The 21,789-nt window shown below is 39.1% G+C and overlaps 1 protein-coding gene across 4 annotated transcripts in view; it reads right to left on the reverse strand.

Moving 5' to 3' along the window:
* NELL1 (neural EGFL like 1) overlaps positions 1-21,789 on the reverse strand; it is a gene marked incomplete at its 3' end in the record, with an annotated part of 862,435 nt that overhangs the window by 681,613 nt on the left and 159,033 nt on the right. For all 4 annotated transcript variants that reach the window (XM_079930799.1, XM_079930798.1, XM_079930797.1 and 1 more), the window contains exon 5: positions 16,485-16,581. In XM_079930799.1, coding sequence (XP_079786925.1) covers positions 16,485-16,581 — 97 coding nt within the window. The remainder of the gene's footprint in view (positions 1-16,484; positions 16,582-21,789) is intronic.

Raw genomic sequence — 21,789 nt, forward strand, 5'->3', positions numbered from 1 at the left:
AGCAACTTCTCCCCAGAAAAGATGAAATAAGGGATAAAAAGACAGAATTTCTATTATTTCTCTTCATTTCACTTTAAATGTATCTACACTTAACTGAAAAAAAAAAAGAAAAACTCTGGCTGGGCCTATAAGTAGTGGACCTCATTTGTACCATTCACCACAGCAGTATTTCTCAAACTGCCAGTTTCTTAAGAATCACATTGAGTATTTGTTTAACATCAGATTCCTGGGTCAACCCCGGACTCTGTTTCAGGAGGGTTGGAGTGGGCCCAGGAATCGGCATTTTTAAAGGCCGTCCCAAAGGATTCCCATGAAAGGTCAAGGGGCCCACTTTGAAAAACCCTGCCCTGTTGTCAATCACTTGGATTTTCAGGAGCAAGAGTGTTTACTCCTTACAAGTTCAGAGTGGTGAAAGCAGCACCTGGATCCAGTACACGAACAGAATAAAATCTTACTGATTTGGAACTGAATGGCAACTAACCAAATCACTAAATTATAAAAACCGTGAAAGCAAAACTCAGAGGTTTTCACCTCAGCTCTCCCTGCCATTCCTATCATAGTATATTTCACAAAGTAGGTACAATCAATACCTAACCTGCATCAAATTCCTAAAAACTATAAATTATATAATTGTAAGAGAGCAAAATTTGCCACTCTAAATGTCTCATTGACTTGCAGATCATTTAGACCTGAAAACGATCAAGGCCCAAAAGACTCAGGAAGAAACTCTGACCTTCCCCCTAACTGCCTAAAAGAATTTAGATAGAGGGCCTGTTCCCAGAATAGAACTGTCATCAGAAATATCTGCAAGGAACATGAACTAGGTGTGGTGGGGCAACTTAGAGATCAGCGTGCACTCTGCATCCCATTGTCTCTGCATGGCCCAGCAAACATTTATTTACTGAACATTTGCTTTGCCATCTCCATGTGAATTGCCTACCTCCCCTTGAGTCCCAAAGACCTACCACCACACTCTCTGTTGTTGTCTTTAGCTGAAGACAGTATTTAAGGTGAGGGTTTCAGCTATTTTGGTAAGCTACTCAGTTTTCCTGGGTCTCTGCCATGTGTACATGTTATTAAAATTTGTTTTGAGTTTCTGCTAATTGGTCTCATGTCAATTGAATTCTTAGACTTGTCAGAAGAACCCAGAAGGGTAGAGGAAAACTTCTTCCTCCCTGACGCAATACTGAATTATAATTTTCACAGCTGTTAAGAGTCTGTGAAAATCATGTAGAATGCTAGTTGTTAAACTAGGGGAACATATCAGAATTTTAGAGGAGGGTGAGGGAGCACAGTCATGTATGAAATTTTGACAGTGGTTCTGAGGTGATTTTGAGATGCCCGATGAAAACTACTGATCTAGGGCCAGATTACCTAGTCATTTGACCTATGAAAAATCTAAAGCTCTGATACTTTAATTAGCTTTCCTAAAGGACACTTTAATCTTTGGCCATCAACTACAGGTCTACTAACTCCAAATGAGGGCTGGGCCACTGCAGCACAGTGTAAGTAAAATATATCATTTGAGAAAGTCTCAGTTATGCGGGCTTTGTAGCACAAAATGGTGCTACAAGGAAGTCCTGTTATCAAAGTGAGGTTCTATCTTAGCTGCCTTCATGGAAAGATAGTTTTCAACCAGCCATAATGAATTATTTGCATTAGACACTAACAGCTTGCTAAAACAGTTTTTCAATGCTGGAAAACTGAGGTCCTTTTAGGTAGCCTAACATTCTCCCCTGCAATCTTATTTGCACTATTAATTTGCTAAACAATCCATTTTCTTGTTGTTAGTGCAATGGTAAATCTCAGCCCCTCTGAGGATCTAAAAAATTCCCTAAGGGGCAGAACCCAAATTAATAAGCTTTTACTATCAGTACGACGGAAAGAAGAAAAACAGATATTTTTTCCTCTTTGTGACATCCACCTGTTGCCACCTTCTGCTTCCCCCTGCACTCAGCTCACCAGGCACTGAAAACTAAATTTGTACCAGGCAGGTTATACATTATGGGTTTTTTGTCTGGGGCACTGATGCCCATTATTTCCGTGGTTCCAAGAACATTTACTCATTTCACGGTAAGAAATATAGGAAGATGCAATAAAAAGATTAGAAAAATTATGCCATTATTTATCCTCTTCTGTATGGAATAACTATTAGGCAAACCCTACTAACACCTGGAGCTTTCTGATACAAATGAAAGCAGCTTTGCCGCCAAACAAATGCTAATTCTTTTTTTACCGCTCTTATTTCCCTGCAGATCTCTGTTTACATTGAAGAAAATGGTTCCATTTTTTTGTATGCTAAAGCACTGAAACAAATTGCTTTAAAAGGGAAAGGAAAAGGAGGTGGGGAGAGTTCCTGGAAGGCATGTAAATATATGGATGAGGATGTGTTCTGTTTATAAACTGGCAAGGACCCAAGCCTTGGCAGCAGGCTAGCAAAAAGTAAGACTTGGGAAACCGACAAGGAGGATTTTCACAATGCAGCCAATTATGTATTTCTGCCCTGAAGACAGTTAATAAAATATTCCAGCTTCCATAAAAGCCAAGAAAGACACTTGTCGACTTTCATTATGATCAATAAAAACTGTCAGTTCATTAGCATATCATTAGCTGTCCTGCTGTTTCCAAAGCCTTAATGCACAGAAATATTAATCTACAAATATGTAAGATTCCCCAGTTCTGTGACTTTGACTTTCTGCATGAAAGGAAAAGTGAGAATTAGAGGTGGGAGGAATCCAATATAGCTTCTTTTTCTATGTGCCTATAAACATATGTTTACCATCTGTGGAATTATGGGAACCAGCTGAGGTAAAAAAAAAAAAAAACAACAGCTGTGGCATTAAAAAAAAAAAAGTAATTTCACTTCCCAGTGACAGTTCAGCTGTTAAGGAGACAGTGAAGTCCAGGTAAGGGAACGGTTTCAGACCCAAGTTCACCAGACAGAAAAATAGCGAGAGACAGAGACAGAAAGGCTTGGCCTCTGTGAAAGGCTTTGAGATGGGAATTCTGCACGAGATCTCAACTATTTAGAAACTGTCAGAACACCCAAACCTCTGAAGCACTGTGATTCACCTAGGCTTACCCTCTGGAATAATGACAGCATAATCATCTTAGAATGCATCAAAGGGAAATTGAGCGGTAGGCAACCACCTTGATAATGAAAACCTATGACAATCAGAAGATTCAGATAAGTCTATCACTACTGGCCAACCATTTTCTCAAATGAATGCTGTTTTGAAGCGGAGAAATTCCCAGCCTGTGTTCTGTGTCTCTGATAGGAAGTAACTAAAGCCAGAGGCTTACGAGCCAAGCAACAAGCAAGTGATTCCACCCTCTGCTCTTTCATCAGCAGCACCTTCATTGCACTATTCCTAACGATGCACCAGGACCCAGAAATTAGGTTTGACAAGTGAGCTTTTGCTTTTACTTCGCCTATGAAATGATGTATTCATACTTAAAATAGAGAACAATACAGTTTTAACCTGAAAACACAACATAAGCATTATTTAGTTCTGGAGCCAAAAGGCAGGTGTGGTTCTTGGACCCAGGAGGCAGCTTCTACCAGGTATATATTAAAAGCCTGATAAGTCATCGGAGAAGTGACTGCCTCTTTTACAGGGAGATTTCTGCAGCATTGATCAAGATAATTTCTGTAATGAGACAGTGATACATTCCCCCTACCCCAGCCATCTCATCTCACCAAAGGATGGAATGAAACACGGGCTGGTATATAGGGAGATGAGTTTTGAAAGGTTTCCTTCTAAAGAGCTATTGGATGGAGCTACTCCTGTAGGGGAACAAGGAGAATCACAGTGCTCCCAAGGGAGATGTGGTGTGTGGAACTGCCACCTCCTTTTGGTGCTTCTCACTGGGACCACCTGTTTCTTTGGGCTAGAGCCCTGGAAAAAGACAAGTCTGTCTCCTCCAGAGGACATGGCATACCTAAGTGAAATACTCCACCATCTAACACAGTTGACTAGTACATAGCAAGCAAGCCCTTAAAAAATATTTGTTGACTGAATAAGCAAAAATATTGAAAAAGAAAGTTCTAAGCTTCAATCCTATTTCCATCACTTGCAAACTACGTGAGACTGGCAAGTTGCTTAATCTTTCTGAGCCCCATTGCCTGATTTACACAGTAGGGATAACACAGTCGGCCCTTTGTAACCGCAGATGCACAGATCACAGCATACATGGATTTTATATAAGGGACTTGAGCTTCCATGGATTTTGGTATCCACAGGGGTGTTGGAAACAGGATACAGAGGGACAATTATAATAACTACCTTATTAGGATTCTCTGAAGGTGACACATAATTAACTAAGATAATATATGTACAGCCAGACTAGGTCTAGAACGTAGAAAGCAGTTAATAATTGTTGGTACTCTCTTTCTCATCCCCACAACCCACCTCCGCAGGAAAATGGTTGTCCAAGTCTGTAAACACCCGTTGTGTTTTCTGCCTGTATCAGGTATTTGGGCTCTTAAACAAGGATTCCTTATATCTACAGAGAATCATACACTCATCAAGCTGGAATAGATAACAGGACAAACTATTCTCCCTGTCTTAATCACAAGCTCCCAACTAAAACAGAAGTCCCTAAAAGGCAGCAAAAGTGCCTGTCTTTACTACAGTATAGAGTTAAGCGTATACGGAGCATTAAATACATAAGAAAGAGGGAGAAGGAATGCATGCTGAAAACCTACTAAGTGCTGGGTGCTTTTAATATATATATTCTTATACAATCTGCATTACCTTTATGAGAGACATCTTTGCACTTTACAAATAAGGCAGATTCATAGCTAGTGCATTTATTCATTCATGTTAAGAGTACATCATCTGCCAACTGTGTACCTGATACTATTTGAAGCACTTGTTGAATAAAACAGACACAGTTCTGACGCTGGTAAATCTTAGAATCTAGATAATGTGACCAATAAGAAACAAGTAAGCCCCCCTATGAACTATTCAGGATCAGCTACCTAATTTGCAGAGTCCCTTGTTCAAAACTTATTGAAAACTTGAAGGTAGCAATAGCAGAGCCTTAAACCAATCATGGGGGCTTTTTTTTTTTTTTTTTTTTTTTTGCAGTACACAGGCCTCTCCCTGCTGTGGCCTCTCCCGCTGCGGAGCACAGGCTCCGGACACGCAGGCTCAGCAGCCATGGCTCACGGGCCCAGCCGCTCCGCGGCATGTGGGATCTTCCCGGACCGGGGCACGAACCCGTGTCCCCTGCACCGGCATGCGGACCCTCAACCACTGCGCCACCGGGGAAGCCCTCTGACTATTTTTATGGAGACTGTATTCCTTATTATGTCTGGTCACTAAAATCTCTGTTCTGGATCTTGTGTTCAGAAAGGTTTTAGACCAAGATTTCCTTGAATGCCAGGAGCTGGGAGAGGGGGAAAGTTGGGGGAGAGCATGCTATATGCTGGAGCCCTCATTTAACACTTAGCCATGCTTGCACTGATCCTAGGGATCAGCCCAAAGTGAATGCTTACGGTATTCTCAGGTCTTTTCTGAGCATGACTCTTGCTCTGGGCATGCATATAGCTCTCTAAATTCCCCATATACATGATTGCTTTTGAATGCCTTAAACTGCCCAAAGAATCTCTCTCCTCAGCTCTTCCTCCTATCTCTAGATTGTCTAATGTGTGTCAACTGTACGCTTTTGCCCCAGATTGTTTGGTAGCTTTGCAATATTTTCAAGAAATGTCCACCAATTTTTTTGGCCTGGGAGAATTCTGAGTTAGGTGAAGTGAGGTAAGTGCCTTGCATCAGTCCTTCAGATAGTCCCAGACAGAACAGACATACAAAATAATTTGTAGATAAGATTTGCTCTGCTCCCTCTAGAGCCAGGGACCATTTTCCCACACTGGAAACATGGGCTGACATCTTCAAGACTGCCACTGAGCTGTAGCTGGTGTGGGGTGAGGGCAAGTAAAAATGCCATAAAGCTTTCCTGCTATTTTGATGTTGCCTTTTTCTTGATTCAAAATTAACTTGGTTGCTACAAACATTTAATGTTTGCCAAAATTCTGACAACGTTGGTTCTAACAGTTTCTGCTTATTTTTTGATGTTTCTGTGGAAGTAAAGAAACTTGGAGCTGCCTACTCCACTGTTTATTGACATCCAGCTACCTGTGTTCTACCAATCCCTCCTGGATGCAGTCTAAAGTTGGAGAGACACTAATCTAAAAAGACACTAAAGCAGAAGCTAATTATTGACTATATCTTATATTTTGTGAGATCTTTAGAGAGACCAAGGTGAAACACTAATCTAGACCATCAACACATGTCACCTATGTCAGTGCACTCAAATTTGAGCCTTCAAATCTACAGATCAAAACCAGTGAGAAAGGCCTTTTAAAAATATATAAATTCCCAAACCCTACAGTTCAGATTCTCAACAAGTGGGTCTAGGTAGGCACAGAAATTTGAATTGTAAACTCTTCCCATCTGATTCTGATGTCTTTCCATGACTGGGAACCAGTTGCTGCCCTTCACTACAGAGGTAAGACCCCTAAGAAAAGTGTAGCTTCACCAGTGGGTAACTAGCTACAAAACAAGAAATAGCATAAGTGAGAGCCAGTTTGGAACAGAGAGACAAATTTCTGATGATTCTTGGACATGTGGAAAATCATAGGACATGAAAAAAATCACCTGTATGGATATGGATACATGTACATATTTATACACATACATGTGAATTATCACCCTGAAAAATTATGTCATGATTTTTAATTTCAAATATTTATGATGTACAGAAGGGTTGAAACCAAACTACAGCAAATACCTGTGAATTTCCCACCCACCTTAAATAAAATGTTATCACTATAGTTGAAGACTTCTGGGTACCCATCTCTAATAAAATCCCCATTTATTCCTCTTAGAAGTTAAACTAGACTGAATTTAGTGCTTATCATTCCCATGCATTTACCTTTTTACATGTGAATGTATAAATAAGCAATAAATTGGACTGTTTTGATTTTTACACATACAAATGATTTAATACCATAATGTTCTCCTGCTACTTGCTTTTTCATTCAACATTATGTTTGCAATTCATCAATTTTTATTCAAGTTCTATGATTTTAATATTTACCACAATTTAAACCTTCTCCCAGTGATAGTTTTTCCCCAAATTTTTGAAATTACAAAAGAAAGAAATTGTTCCTGTGATAATGTCTGTACATATCTTCTTGGGTACATGAGTTTCTTCAATGAAGAAACATAGAAAGAAGAGTTTCTTCAGTGTTTATACCTGTAAGTTGGGTTCCTGTATCATAAGGTACACACATCTTCAACTTTATACAAAATCTCCCTAACTGTTCTCCTTAGTATTCTACCAATGCAAGTTTCCACTACAATGAGTATGTGTCCTGTTCCCAACTGTCTCCCTCACACTTAACATTGTCAGGTTTTTTGCTGTTTTGTTTTTTTTTTCATTTTTGTCAGGCTGATGGCTAAGAAATTGTATCTACTAATGGTTTTAATTTGCATTTCCAAGATAGCTACTGAAGTGGCAATCCTTTTAGTACATTCATTGGCTATTCACGTTTCCACTTTGGGGAACTGCCTTTTCGTATCTTTTGCCAGAATTTTTATTGAGTTATAAGAATAATCCTTATTGATTTATAGCATTTCTTTAATGGATACTATGTCTTTGTCAACTGATTTTGTTGTCAAGATCATCTGTGATGAGATCTTTTTATTCTACATATTAAACTTATCAATATTTCCTTTAAAGATTCTTTATATTTTAAGCTTAAGAAATTTTTCTCGAAGAACATGAAGATATGCTCCTACGTTGTCTTCTAAAACTTGCAAAGTTTTGCTTTAACATTTAGCTTTTAAATCAACTGTATTTGTAAATTTTTGTACATATGGTGTGCAAATACATATTTAAAGCTTTTCCTGTCACCATACACAAAAACCAATTACATCAATTAATATATATATGAAATATTTAAATAACTGATTTTCCTAACCATTTATCAATGAATACGTCTTTTCCCCATTGATCGGGAATGCCACTTCAAGTTTCCAAGTTGCCACATGTAATGGAAGGGTATCCTTCTGGCTTCTCCATTCTGTTCTATTGATGCATGTGCCAATTCTTGCACCAATATGACATTATAAGATTCCTATAACCTTATAATAAGCCTTTGTATCTGAAAAAGCCAAGTCCCTCTCCCACTTTCTTCTTCAGAATTGTCTTCATTATTCTTGTTCTTTAATCTTTCATTAGAATTTTAGAATCAGCTTGTAGATTCCACCCAAAAACAAACAAAATAAAATCCTGTTGGGAATTTACTACAGGCTCACAGAATCTAGCGATGAATTTGAGAAAAACTGACTTTACTGCTTTAAGCCTCCTTCTCCAAGAACATGGTATATTTCTTCCCATTTAGGTGTTCTTTAATATAGTTTTTAATAGAATTTTACAATTTGCTTCATAACTGTCTTGTATGTATTTGATTTTGTTCTTAAGTACTTACACATTTTTTATATTATAAACAAAATATTATATTTAACTGTATCTTTGTTACTGCTACTGTTGCTACTTTTGTTCAGCAATGCAATTGATTTTGTTTTTCGACTTTGTATTTATGCAAATGAAATGAAAACTTTTGTTCGCACAAAAAGCATCCAACAGTGCTTCTGAACTCTCTTGATCATTCTAATAATTCATGAGTCCAATTTTTTTGTAGACAGTTATATAATTCATGAATAATTATATTTTTCTTTTTCATAATCCTTAAGGTTTTAATTTACTTTGCTGGTAAGAATCTACAGTATAGTGTCAAAAAGAAACACGGTAATAGGGATGGCCTGTATGATTCCCGACTTTAACAGGAATTCTCTTAATATTTAAACCGTAAGTACGATGTTTCTATGTATGTTTTCTTATGTACTTTTTATCAGTTTAATGAAGTTTCCTTCTATTCCTATTTTGCTAAGAACTTTTTTTATCATGAGTCAGGACTGAATTTTATGTAGTGCTTTTCTGCCTCTTGAGATGACCACAGTATTTTTTTCTCCTTTGTTTCATGTGTTGAATTATGTTAATAAATGTTTTGGTGATAAAAACAAATTTATATTGTTGAAATAACCAACAACTGGGTCTCTCGCTCTCTCTCACGCACACACACACTCTGCTAGATTCAGTTTGCTAATATTTTGTTTACATTTTTAATCTGTGTTCAAAAGTAAATTGCCTTGTATTATACAATTCCTTTCTTATACAGTCCTTGTCTAGTTTAGGAATCAAGGTAACCCTATCTTCATAAATGAGTGTTCTCATTTATTCTCTTCTCTGGAAGAGTTTATGTAAGATTGGAATGGTTTCCTTGGATGTAATAGAACTTGCCTGTAAAACCATCTGAACCCAGCAGTTATTTGGCGGAAAGACATTGTAGACTAAAAAAATGGTCACAGTCCTTTGCTCTTTTCTGGGTCCATGCCCTGTGTAATGGGAATTTGTATCCCACCAAAAGGTGGAGTCAATTTCCCAGACCCTTGGAATCTGGCCTTGTAACTTGCTTTGGCCAAAATAACGCAGCAAAAATAATGTGCAAGTTTCAAGCATAGGCTTCAAAAGGCCATTCCCACATCTGCTCCAGCTCTAGAAACCCTGATCAGCCACCATGTAAACAAGCTTGGGCTAGACTGGTAGGAAATGAGAGATCACATGAAGCAGAGATGAGCCATCAAACTAACGGCCATTCTAGTACAGCCAGCCCCCAGGAAACCTAGGAGCTAACCAAAGATGCATGATTAAACCCACTGAGAATATGAGAACAACTTACCAAAGCCCAGCCCAAAACGCCAACTCACAAAATTCTGAGCTACAGAAATGGTTGCTGTCTCAAACCATTAAGGTTTGAGTTGATTTGCTATGCATCAAAAGCTAACTGATACAACAGATTTCGAATCATGAATTCCTGATGATACATTAATGATTCTAAGACTACCTGGGTTTTGCACTTTTTAAGTCCATTTTGATAATTTATATAGTTTTAAGACATTTTTCGGTCGTTTTCTATTTTATTGGCACAAAATTGTTAATAATTAATAACCATTGTTTTAATTTTTGCAGTGATTTTTGTGTGCTTTTCTTATTTATATTGGTTTTCATACCTTCTCCCATTTTTTCTTGCTCAGACTTCCAGATGTTCAGTCTAAGTTATTCTTTTCTGAAGAAGTTGCCTTTTATCACTGGCTACTGTTAAGATGTTCTCTGTGACCTTGGGGTTCTGCTATTCTGCTAATATGTCTAGGTGTGGCTTTCTATTTATCATCATTTGTGTAATAGATTATTAAAATGTTAAATTCTTCCCTTGCTTGCATCCATATTCTTGCAATGTTATATTGCAGAATAGTCCTACGAGAGATGAAGTCTATTTATTTACCCCTCACTCCTGGCTTTCATCATATGACTTGCTTTGGGCAATAAATTATTAGCAAATGCGATCAAGCAAAGAGAGCCTTGAAATGCACTAGTGCTGTAAGGCTTCCTCTTTTTCTTACACTTGGAAACTCAAGACTGCCATGTGGATAAGCCTGAGCAGACTCCACACATGGGGAAGAACTGCAGTATACCAGTCAACAGCCAATCTACCACCAGAGATGTGAAGAAGCTACCTACTGACCAACCAAATGACAATAGACATATCAGAGAGCCCAGTAGATACCAGCGTACCCAGACCAAGCCAGAAAGATCATCCCATTAACCCAAAGAATTATGAGCTAAATAAAAAGGCGAGGGACTTCCCTGGTGGCGCAATGGTTAAGAATCCGCCTCCCAATGCAGGGGACATGGGTTTGAGCCCTGGTCCGGGAAAATCCCACATGCCGCCAAGCAACTAAGCCCGTGCACCACAACTACTGAAGCCCGCACGCCTAGAGCCCGTGTTCCGCAACAAGAGAAGCCACCGCAGTGGGAAGCCCACACACCACAACGAAGAGTAGCCCCCGCTCGCCACAACTAGAGAAAGCCCGCGCGCAGCAATGAAGACCCAACACAGCCAAAAATAAATAAATAAATAATTTAAAAAAAAATAGTTTAAGCTTCTAAGTTTTCTAAGTGACTTTTTGACAGCAAGAGCTTACACTTTGATTGCACTGTTTTGTGTAATAAGAATTGATGTCTTATCAACTTTAGAGAATCCTTAGCCATCATATTTCTAATAGTGCCCATAACCCCTTTCTCCCATTATCTTTTGGAATTTTTAAATATTTATGGAAGCATATACATACATACACACACTAAATACATATAAGCAAAACACATACATAAAAATTTTTTCCATATATATGCATCTTCCCTACATCTTAACCTTTCCTATTTTCCTCTATCCCTGCACTACAGTTAAGGTAATCATTTGACAATATTTTCCATTTCACAAATGCTCTCCCTACCTGTGTCTAATTTACTGTTTAGCAGATTCACTGAGTTTTTTCACTTCAATAACTATATTTTTCATTTCTGGAACTTTTTTTTTTTTTTTTGCGGTACGTGGGCCTCTCACTGTTGTGGCCTCTCCCGTTGCGGAGCACAGGCTCCGGATGCGCAGGCTCAGCGGCCATGGCTCACAGGCCTAGCCGCTCCGTGGCATGTGGGATCTTCCCAGACCAGGGCACGAATCCGTGTCCCCTGCATCAGTAGGCGGACTCTCAACCACTGCGCCACCAGGGAAGCCCGTTTCTGGAAGTAACTTTTGACTCAAATCTCCCTGGTCATATTTATCATCTCTAGTCATCATGCATTGTTTTAAATTTGTTATTTTGCTCCTTTAAACATTTTAAGTATAGGGATTTAAAGAATTCTTTATCTTGTAATTCCAATTTCTACAGTCCTTTGAGGGATAATTGGGAAGTTTGTTGTGTCTTCCCATTCTTACTCATGATGGCTAAAAACTCATATTTGCATGAACTTAATCTGTAGTAATCTTGTGAAGTTTGCATGAAAAGTGATTTTCCCAAAGATAATTTGTATCTTCTTCATTAAGAATCCCAAGGTGCCCAACCCAGGATCACATTAAGATAGTTTCTTGAGCTTCATGAGTATGTAAATCCAAATTTTACATCTGTTTGATGTCAAGAGCTGTGGTTTCAAATTCTTATCAGGGAACTATTTTTTGTGTGTGTGGAGATAAAGCAGAGAAAAGCTAGTCAATGGACTGCCTCCCTTTGCTAAGTAGTAGACTATTTCTGCCTACCCTTTCACTGGAGGGGTGGTCTTCTGAATCATGGCTTTATTTCAGAAGTTTCTGTCCCAACTTCTAAGCTTGCACGGAATCTAAGCCATTTTCCCCATCCCACACAGAATGTTGAATTTAAGGCTCTAACTGGAACTTTTATACATTGCTAATGAGAGTGTAAAATAGTATAGCCACTTGGAAAAATTCAATGGCATTTTTTATGAAGTTAAACATACACTTAATATACGACCCAGCAATCCCACTCTGACATATTTACCCAAATAAAAATGAAAACTTTTGTTCATACCAAAACCTGTATGCAAATCTTTTAATAGCTTTATTCATAAATGCTAAAAACTCAAAACAACCTAAATGTTCATGAACTAAGGAATGAATAAACAAATTGTAGTATATCCGTAGAACAGAATTGGAATGTTACTCAGCAATAGAAAAGAATGAATCCCTGAAATACACAACAACATGGGTGAACCTCAACACATACTTACATAAATAGTTCCATTTATAATGCATTCTGGGAAAGGCAAAAATATAGGGCCAGACAACAAATCAGTGGTTGCTAGACGTTTAGGATGAGGAGAAGACTTGAATAAAGTGCAGCACAGGGGAATTTTTGGAGGTTATGGAACAATCTTTTATCTTGATGGTAGTTACATGACTGCATAGATTTTCCAAAACTTACAGAACCATACATTTAAAAAGGAGAATTTTATTGTATATAAATTATACCTTAATTTTTAAAAAAGGAAAAGGAAAGAAAAGCCCAGGACCAGATGGTTTCACTGGTGAATTCTACCAAATACTTAAAGAATTAATGTCAATCCTTCCCAAACTCTTTCAAGAAACTGAAGAGGCAGGAACACTCCCAAACTTATTTTTCAAGGCCAGCATTAGCCTGATACTAAAACCAGGTAAGTACACTACAGAAAAAGAAAACTATAGACCAGTATCTTTGATAAATATAGATGCAAAAATTCTCAAAATATTAGCAAACCAAATTAAAGAGTCCATTAAAGGAACATACACCATGATCAAGTGAGATTTATCCCTGGGATGCAAGGATGATTCAACATATGCAAATCAATAAATGTGATACACCACATTAATAGAATGGAAGATGAAAATCATGATCATATCAGTAGATGCTCTGTCAAAAACATCTGACAAAATGCAGTATCCTTTCATGATAAAAACACCCAAGTTGGGCTTCCCTGGTGGCGCAGTGGTTGAGAGTCCGCCTGCTGATGCAGGGGACACTGGTTTGTGCCCTGGTCCGGGAGGATCCCACATGCCACGGAGCGGCTGGGCCCGTGAGCCATGGCCATGGAACCTGCGCGTCCGGAGCCTGTGCTCCACAACAGGAGAGGCCACAAGAGTGAGAGGCCCGTGTACCACAAAAAAAACCAAAAAATCAAAAAAAAAACACCCAAGTTGGGCATAGAAGGAACACACTTCAACATAGTAAAGGCCATATATGACAAGCCCACAGCTAACATCATACTCAACAGTGAATGGTTGAAAGCTCTTCTTCTAAGATCAGGAAAAAAGACAGGGTATCCACTCTCACCACTCTTAAATCAACATAGTACTACAAGTCCTAGACAGAGCAATCAGGCATGAAAAAGAAAAAAAAAAAAGGTTTCCAAATTAGAAAGGAAGAAGTAAAAATGTCTTTGCTTGCAGATATGATCTTATACACAGAAAATCCTAAAGGCTCCACCAAAAGACTTTTATAACAAATCAGTGAAGTCAGTAAAGTTGCAGGGTACATAATCAAAATATATAAATCAGTTGCATTTACATACATTAACAACAAAATATCCAAAAAAGAAATAAAACAATTTCATTGACAATAGCATCAAAAATAATAAAATACTTAGGGATAAATTTAACCAAGGAAATGAAAGATCTGTATACTGAAAACTACAAGACTTTGATTAAAAACTGAAGAAGACACAAACAAATGGAAAGATATCCCATATGTTCATGGATCAGAAGAATTACTACTGTTAAAACGTCCACACTACCCAAAGCAATCTGTAGATTCAATGCAATTCCTTTCAAGATTCAAATGGCATTTTTCACAGATATTGAAAAAAAAACCCTAAAATTTGTATAAAATCACAGAAGACCCCAAATAGCAAAAGTAATCCTGAGAAAGAACAACAAAGCTGGAGGCGTCACACTTCTGGATTTCAAACTGTACTACAAAGCTATAGTAATCAAAACAATATGATACTAGCAAAAAAACCCAAAAAAAACAAAAAAAAAAGACACATAGACCAATGGAACAGAATTGAAACCCAAAAATAAATCCTTGCCTATACAGTCAACTAATATTTGCAAACCATATGCCTGATAAGGAGTTAATATCCAAAATATACAAAGAACTCATACAACGCAATAGCAAGATAAAGTCTCATTTTAAAATGGGCAGAGGAACTGAAGAGACATTTTTCCTAAGAAGACATGCAAATAGCCAAAAGGTACATGAAAAGGTGCTCAGCATCACTAATCATCAAAAAATGCAAATAAAAAACCATTATGAGATATCACATTATACCTTTTAAAATGCCTGTCATCAAAAAGACAAGAGATAACGAGTGTTGGAGAGGATTAGAGAAAAGGGGAACCTTGTGCACTGTTGATAGAAATGTAAATTGGCACCGCCACTATGAAAAGCAACATAGAGGTTCCCCAAAAAGTTGAAAATAGAACAGCCATGTGATCCAGCAAGCCCACTTCTGGGTGGCTTCCACATAATGTGGAGTATATATCCAAAGGAAATGAAATCCCTACCTCATAAAGATATCTGCAGCCCTATGTTCACTGCAGCATTATTCATAATAACCAAAATATGGAAACAACCTAAGTGTCTGTAAACAGATAAATGGATAAAGAAGATATGGTATGTCTATGTGTACACACCACACACACACACACACACACACACACACACACACACACACACACGAGTGGAATATTACTCAACCATGAGAAAGAAAACAATCCTGCCATTTGCAACATGGATGGACCTTGAGGGCATTATGCAAAGTGAAACAAATCAGACAGAGAGAGAAATCATGTATAATATCACTTGTATGTGGAATCTAAAAACCTGAGTCATAGAAACAGAGAGTAGAATGATGACTGCCAGGGTTTAGAGGGAGTGGGGGAAATGGGAAGATGTTGGTCAAAGAGTAACAGCTTCCAGTTATAATATGAATAAGTTCTGGGGATCTAATGTACAGCATGGTGATTACAGCTAATAATATTGTATTATATAATTGAAAGCTGCTAAGAGAGTAGATCGTAAATGTTCTCTCCACAAAAAAGAAATGATAATTATATGATATGATGGAGATGTTAGCTAACATTATGGTAGAAATCATTTTGCAATATATTAAGTGTGTCGAACTGTTGTCTACCTTAAACACACATAATGTTATATGTCATTGATATCTCAATAAAGTTGGAATAGAGAAATAGATTAAAAGAAAGAAAAGGAATAAACTTAAATATCTACCTTCCTGATATTGGCCTATATCCCTCTGGTTTTCACTTCCCTTCATGTATTTAGCCTCTAAGGATATACCTTATTGTAAGTGCAATGACAAATCATAAAAGATTTCTGTTGTTTTATCCAGCATTTACAGGCATTTTGAAGCAAGAGGATTTTAAAAATGTCTAGTCGACCATACCTCCAGAAGCAAAATTCTGCCATTCTATTGAAGAACAAGGCAATCTTCAAATTTCATGATGTTTTTAACTTTTTCAATTCACTTTATCACTGAATCCTCATGTTTCTATGAATGCAGTTGTTGTATTGGGTTGGCCAAAAAGTGCGTTCAGGGTTTTTCCAAAACACCTTATGGGAAAACTCGAACGAACTTTTTGGCCAACCCAATATTACCCTCTTTATAGACAGGAAAACCAAAGCTCATGGAAGTTGAGTCGTTTCTTATTGTTTATCTAGACTAGACATCCACCCAAAACTGAATTAACAGGTTCTGACCATGAAAACCAATTTGAAGATTACCTTAAATCTCCCAGAAGTAGGGCAATAAGAAACATTTTGAGAATTATTTACATTCTGGATCATCCATATCTGGCAGTAGAGTGAAGTGTGTGACCTTGGGCAGGTCATTGAACTCTCTGTCTAGTCTCAAAACACCTACGTCAGAGAACTGCTGTGACAATTAAATGATTAAATTCACATCAAACACACAGAAAAGCAAAAGTAGAAAGTAGTGCTTACTTTGAATAAACCATGCTTTTGGTTGCGCTGACCAAGCCATAAATTGCTTCCTGGGGGAAGGTTGGTCTCAGGAGGGTCTATCACACGTTCATAAATCCTATAAGGGCAAAGAACACAGTTACTAATAGAGAGGCTCAAAGCAGAACCAAAAGGTACATGCAAACATGCCGTTTGAAGTACTCATGGCATTAGCAGCTGGTATAGAGAGATGAAGCCAACGTGTGGCACATTTTAGATGACAGGTAACATAAACAGAGATCTGTTTCCTGACAACACTTAGACACATTATCTGGGCCCCTCCTGTTTCTATCTTTGCCCTTTTGGCAGGGGAAGAAGGAAAAGGGTAATATTTTCGAGTGTCTATTCTGAGCAACGAATTTCATACAAACTCTGTGAGTAAAGTGGTTTTGTCCATGTTACAGGTGAGAAAGCTGAGGTTCAGGGACCGTAAATGGGTCAATCAAGACAACCAGGGAACAGTGAAGTTGGGATGAGAATTTCCACCTGTCTGGCTGCAAAGCCCATGTACTCTCCTTTGTGCTCTACTACTCCCTGACTGCTTTATTCAGCTGCTACTCATTTCTACGGTAACCTATCGCCCTCTAAGTAACTGAGTAGCAGCTGCACACATGATAATGTGCCTAGTGTACAAAATCAAGTAACTGAAGTCATCATCCAATGAACAAATATTTATTGAGCATTTCTTTATGCTCCAAGCTCCATACAAGACAGCAGGAGACAGAGCAATAAACCAGACGTACAAAGTCCCGCCCTCATAGAGTACAAGATAAAACTCTGTACATGAAGAAAACCTTCATATGATATAGTAAGACATATAACTAATACAGAGAAGGCAACAGTCCCAGGACCTTTGAAAGCACTGATAAAACCTACTGAACAACTGAATTGCTCTGTTGAGCAATTCAATTGAATTGTCTCAGTTGCTCTGGCCTCCCAAGCCCCACGTTAGTCAGTTACAAATCTTGAATTTAGAAACAGTCCCTGTAACCACCAGCTGATCACAGGCCTCCGCCTCACCCCTGGCAAGTACCTTCCAGCACCTGAGTACTGAGAAGGGAAAGGAAGAGCTTGCCTAAGAACTGAACTTGTCTCCTTAGGCGCTCAGAAGATTCTGAATGGGGTGAGATATAGGGACCATCTGTGAATTTCCATTCCTCATGATGGCCCTGTCCATTCCATTCATTCCTCTGTCCTTACTTGGGGCAGCCGTGGGGAGAATCATCACCCAGGTAGGTCCAGAGGTCTAACAACTCATCAATCCTCCCAGCTGGGATGCAGCTGACTGCCTCCTGGCAGAGGGTGATGGATTCCTCCAGCAGCTCTCAGTAGGAAAGTGCGGAAGACCTGAAGGATTGTCCAGTTGTGTCAAAGCCAGTGAATGACTGCAAGGCCGTTGCAGCTGGGAACTATCACACTGCAGTCTTGTATCTTAGCCACATCATGCATTACTCTCCTATTCCCCACCGGAAACATGCTGTTTCCTAACAATACGTGCAAAGTATTCAACTGACAAAGATCTAAATATAACAGATCCCTCTCTATTAATTATCTTTCCATTATAAATGGAGGCTTGAAACATCATCAAGGAAAAATAAGTTTCCCTGAAAAAGACAGCCTGTGTTTTCTCCACAAAAATGCAACCTTTCTTTCTGTATGTTAGAAGGAAACATTTTAAATGAAACAATCTGTCAAAACTGCTTTAATACAAGAAGATGCTATACACTTCCTTAAAAAAGGTTTTTCTAATATTAGTGAAAAACTAGAAACAAGCCAAATTTACAACAAAAGAGAAACACATACGTTACAGTAGTTCAGCTTGACAGAATTTACTAGTCATTAATAGTGATTAAATATGCAGGTTATGAAATATGGGGAAATATATACAAAATAATTTTCACCAGAGGAAAGTAGAATGCAAAATTATTTATGCACTATGGAGATAACGATGCAAAACTTATGTTCAACGCTGGTGAATTTCAGAGGAGGCCAGAGAGAATCGGAAATCGCTATCTAGGGGAAGAGGCAGAAGCATAATTTTCCAGGAGTTCATTTCACTAAAAAATTGAAACTGTTGTCAAACTATTTATCTTCACCTTCATTTTAAAACATTTGCATCTATCAGAGTGACAGGAGCTTTCCATTCAAATGCTTTCTTTTTGGTTTTCAATATGCTAGAATGTGAGCTCCAATGAGCAAAGGAGGCCTTTATCTCATGTTTACTAAGTGCAGGATCCTGGACTGGATCTGGGGGCAGGAAAAAAGAAAATCTCATAAAGGACATGAGTAGAAAACTGGTGAAATTTGAATAGAAACCGTAGATTACAAAATAGTGTTGGATTGGTGTGCAATTTCCTGATTTTGAGAATGTGGATAGTGTTTATTTAAATGTCTTGTTCTTGGGAAATATGCACTGTAGTATTTAGGGGTAGAGGGTCATGAGGTTTGCAACTTGCTCTCAGAGAGTTCAAAATAACAATGTGTATATACACACTGTAAGTACATACATATGTAAACACACATTATTACTTTGAGAGACAGAGCAGAATCTGAGCAAAGAGTTTATGATTGTTTTTTGGACCATTCTCAATTTTCCTGTAGGATTAAAATTATATTAAGCTAAAAAGTTTTAAAAATAGAGTGGAAAAGCTAAAAAGGTCTACAATTATGTAAATTAAAACTACATACATGCAAAACTATTTTATCGATTAGCCAAAGATATACACAAACTTTAAGAGTCACATAAGGTATATGACAGTGTTTTCCTAAAGGAATGGGAATGGTTGGGGGGGAGGGGAGTGAAAGGAAGGAAGGGAGGGAGATGGGGAGAGGAGGAGAGGGGGAAAGTGAGGAAGGAAGGAAGGAAGGAAGGGAGGGAGGGAGGGAGGGAGGGAGGGAGGGAGGGAGGGAGGGAAGGAGGGAAGGAGAGGGAAGATTGCATGGATTAATGCTGATAATATCTCATAAACTAAGAAACAGGATTATCACATCCCTAACCTCACCCTTCTACAGGGGGAGTTATGACACCAACATACCAGACAAATACAATCAGAATCTTGGCAAAAGGGCTGCTGATCCCTGAGCTGGACTGGCTCACGCAAATAAGCCGGTAGGGCACAATGATCTGTCACTTAAATGTAGTATTGCCCAAACCAACTGAAATGAAAAGTCAAAGCTAATACATGAACTCCTTGGCTTCCAGCGTGGTCAGGAAATCGAATACTGTATTCTGATATTCTACTCTTCTGGTTAATGAGGTTTCCTTCCCGTCAGGAAACATCTGACTGTCTACAATGTGTGTGACACTCTGCTGGCTATGGGGACACACAGGCGAAGTTAGCACAGCCAAGTTCCTGCCCTCAGGTGAAATGCCTGAGCCAGACAGACAACACAGCCACACACACACCTTACAATTCAGTGCAATAAGTGCAAGGATCTGCGGAAGCAGAGAAGAAAGAAAATATCGTATAGCTGATTCACTTTGTTATACAGCAGAAACTAACACAACGTTGTAAAGCAATTACACGCCAATAAAGATATTTTTTTAAAAGCAGAAAAGAAAGGGAAGACTTTCCAAAGAAGGGGACACTACAGCTGAGTTGTGAATGAGGAATAAAGCAGAGCTGACACACCCACATAACAGCCAGCACTTACACAGCACCGAGTGTGTGTCAAGCATTTGTACTAAGGACTTTCCTTATATTGATTTACTTAATCCTCGCAACACCACCATCAGGCAGGTACTCTTGGCTTGGCAAGGTTAAATAACTTGTCCATGGTTAGGCAGCTGGTGAATGGCAGAGCTGGGATTTGAACCCAGACCCCAAGTCTGTGCGATTCACTCAAATAAATTAAGATTCCTAACTTGACTTACTCATCAGGAAGGGAAAGGGGAAACAAGACCACATGCCAAAGCACAAGGTCAGGACTGGTTAGCTCTCCCAGAACCCACTTTCTCTTCCTCCTTGCTACACTGCTACGTGGCTACAAGGTTTCCAGCCTCCTTCACCTCTGGGTGTGGCCATGGAACGTGAATGGAAGGGATCTGCACCACTGCTAGCCATGACCTAGCCCCAGAAAACCTCCCTCAAGCATCTTTCACACTGTCTCTTTCAGCTGACAAGAGAAGGCTCTAAGGGCTGCGAGGTGGGCAGAGCCACAAGATGGCAGGGCCTGGATTCCTAAATGATGATGTGGGAGGCCACCTGCCAGCCAGACACACCCAACTGGACGGCAACCCAACTGAGATAGAGAGGATTTTCCGTAGTTGTGGCTAGTATTCTTTACCCTAACAAGTATACCCCAACGAAAGACAGAAAGGTGACTGTCATAGATTCACGTCTATAATGCCAAGAGATATCAGAGATCGTGTGGTATAGCAGAGACACATGAATTTGGGATAAAATAGATTTAGGTTCACATTCCAGTTGTGCATTCTACTAGCTATATGACCTTAATTAAGTGATTTAATTTCTCTGTTCCTCAGCTTTCTCATTTAAAAAACGGGGATGGGCTTCCCCGGTGGCGCAGTGGTTAAGAATCCGCCTGCCAGTTCAGGGGACACGGGTTCTGGCCCTGGTCCGGGAAGATCCCACATGCTGCGGAGCAACTAAGCCCGTGCACCACAACTACTGAGCCTGTGCTCTAGAACCCACGAGCCACAACCACTGAGCCCACGTGCCACAACTACTGGAGCCCGCGTGCCTAGAGCCCGTGCTCCGCAATAAGAGAAGCCACCACAATGAGAAGCCTGCACACCGCAACGAAGAGTAGCCCCCGCTCGCCGCAACTAGAGGAAGCCCGCGCACAGCAATGAAGACCCAATGCAAGCAAAAATTAAAAAAATAAAAAACGGGGATGTTACTGCTGACTGTATGGGCTGTGGTGAGGCTTGAATAGTTTTAATGCCATTGGTACATAGTAGGTGCTGCCAGTCTGTAAAATTCACAGGTGTCTAAGGATGCAGAGCTACACAGGTCACATGATACATTTCAGCCCACCGGCTGCACCTCACATCAAATGAATCCACTGAGATGGGATTATCAGTATCTTAGGTGCCTGGCTTGTGCTTTGGGACACAGTTTAGGGGAATGACATCATGGTCGCATGGGAGGGTGTGAGATTTCAATGTTACAATGCAAGAATTTAGTGTCTATTTTGTCATAAATTCCCACACTGAAAATTTTTAAATCCTAAATTTCTTTTCACCTTCTACAAATTTAAAAGCTAGAACAAGTGAATATGTAACAGGAACAAAACAAAGGAATTAACAGCATTAACTTCTGTT

The sequence above is a fragment of the Stenella coeruleoalba genome (genome assembly GCF_951394435.1).
Source record: "Stenella coeruleoalba genome assembly, chromosome: 8".
NCBI classification, from domain to species: Eukaryota; Metazoa; Chordata; class Mammalia; order Artiodactyla; family Delphinidae; genus Stenella; species Stenella coeruleoalba.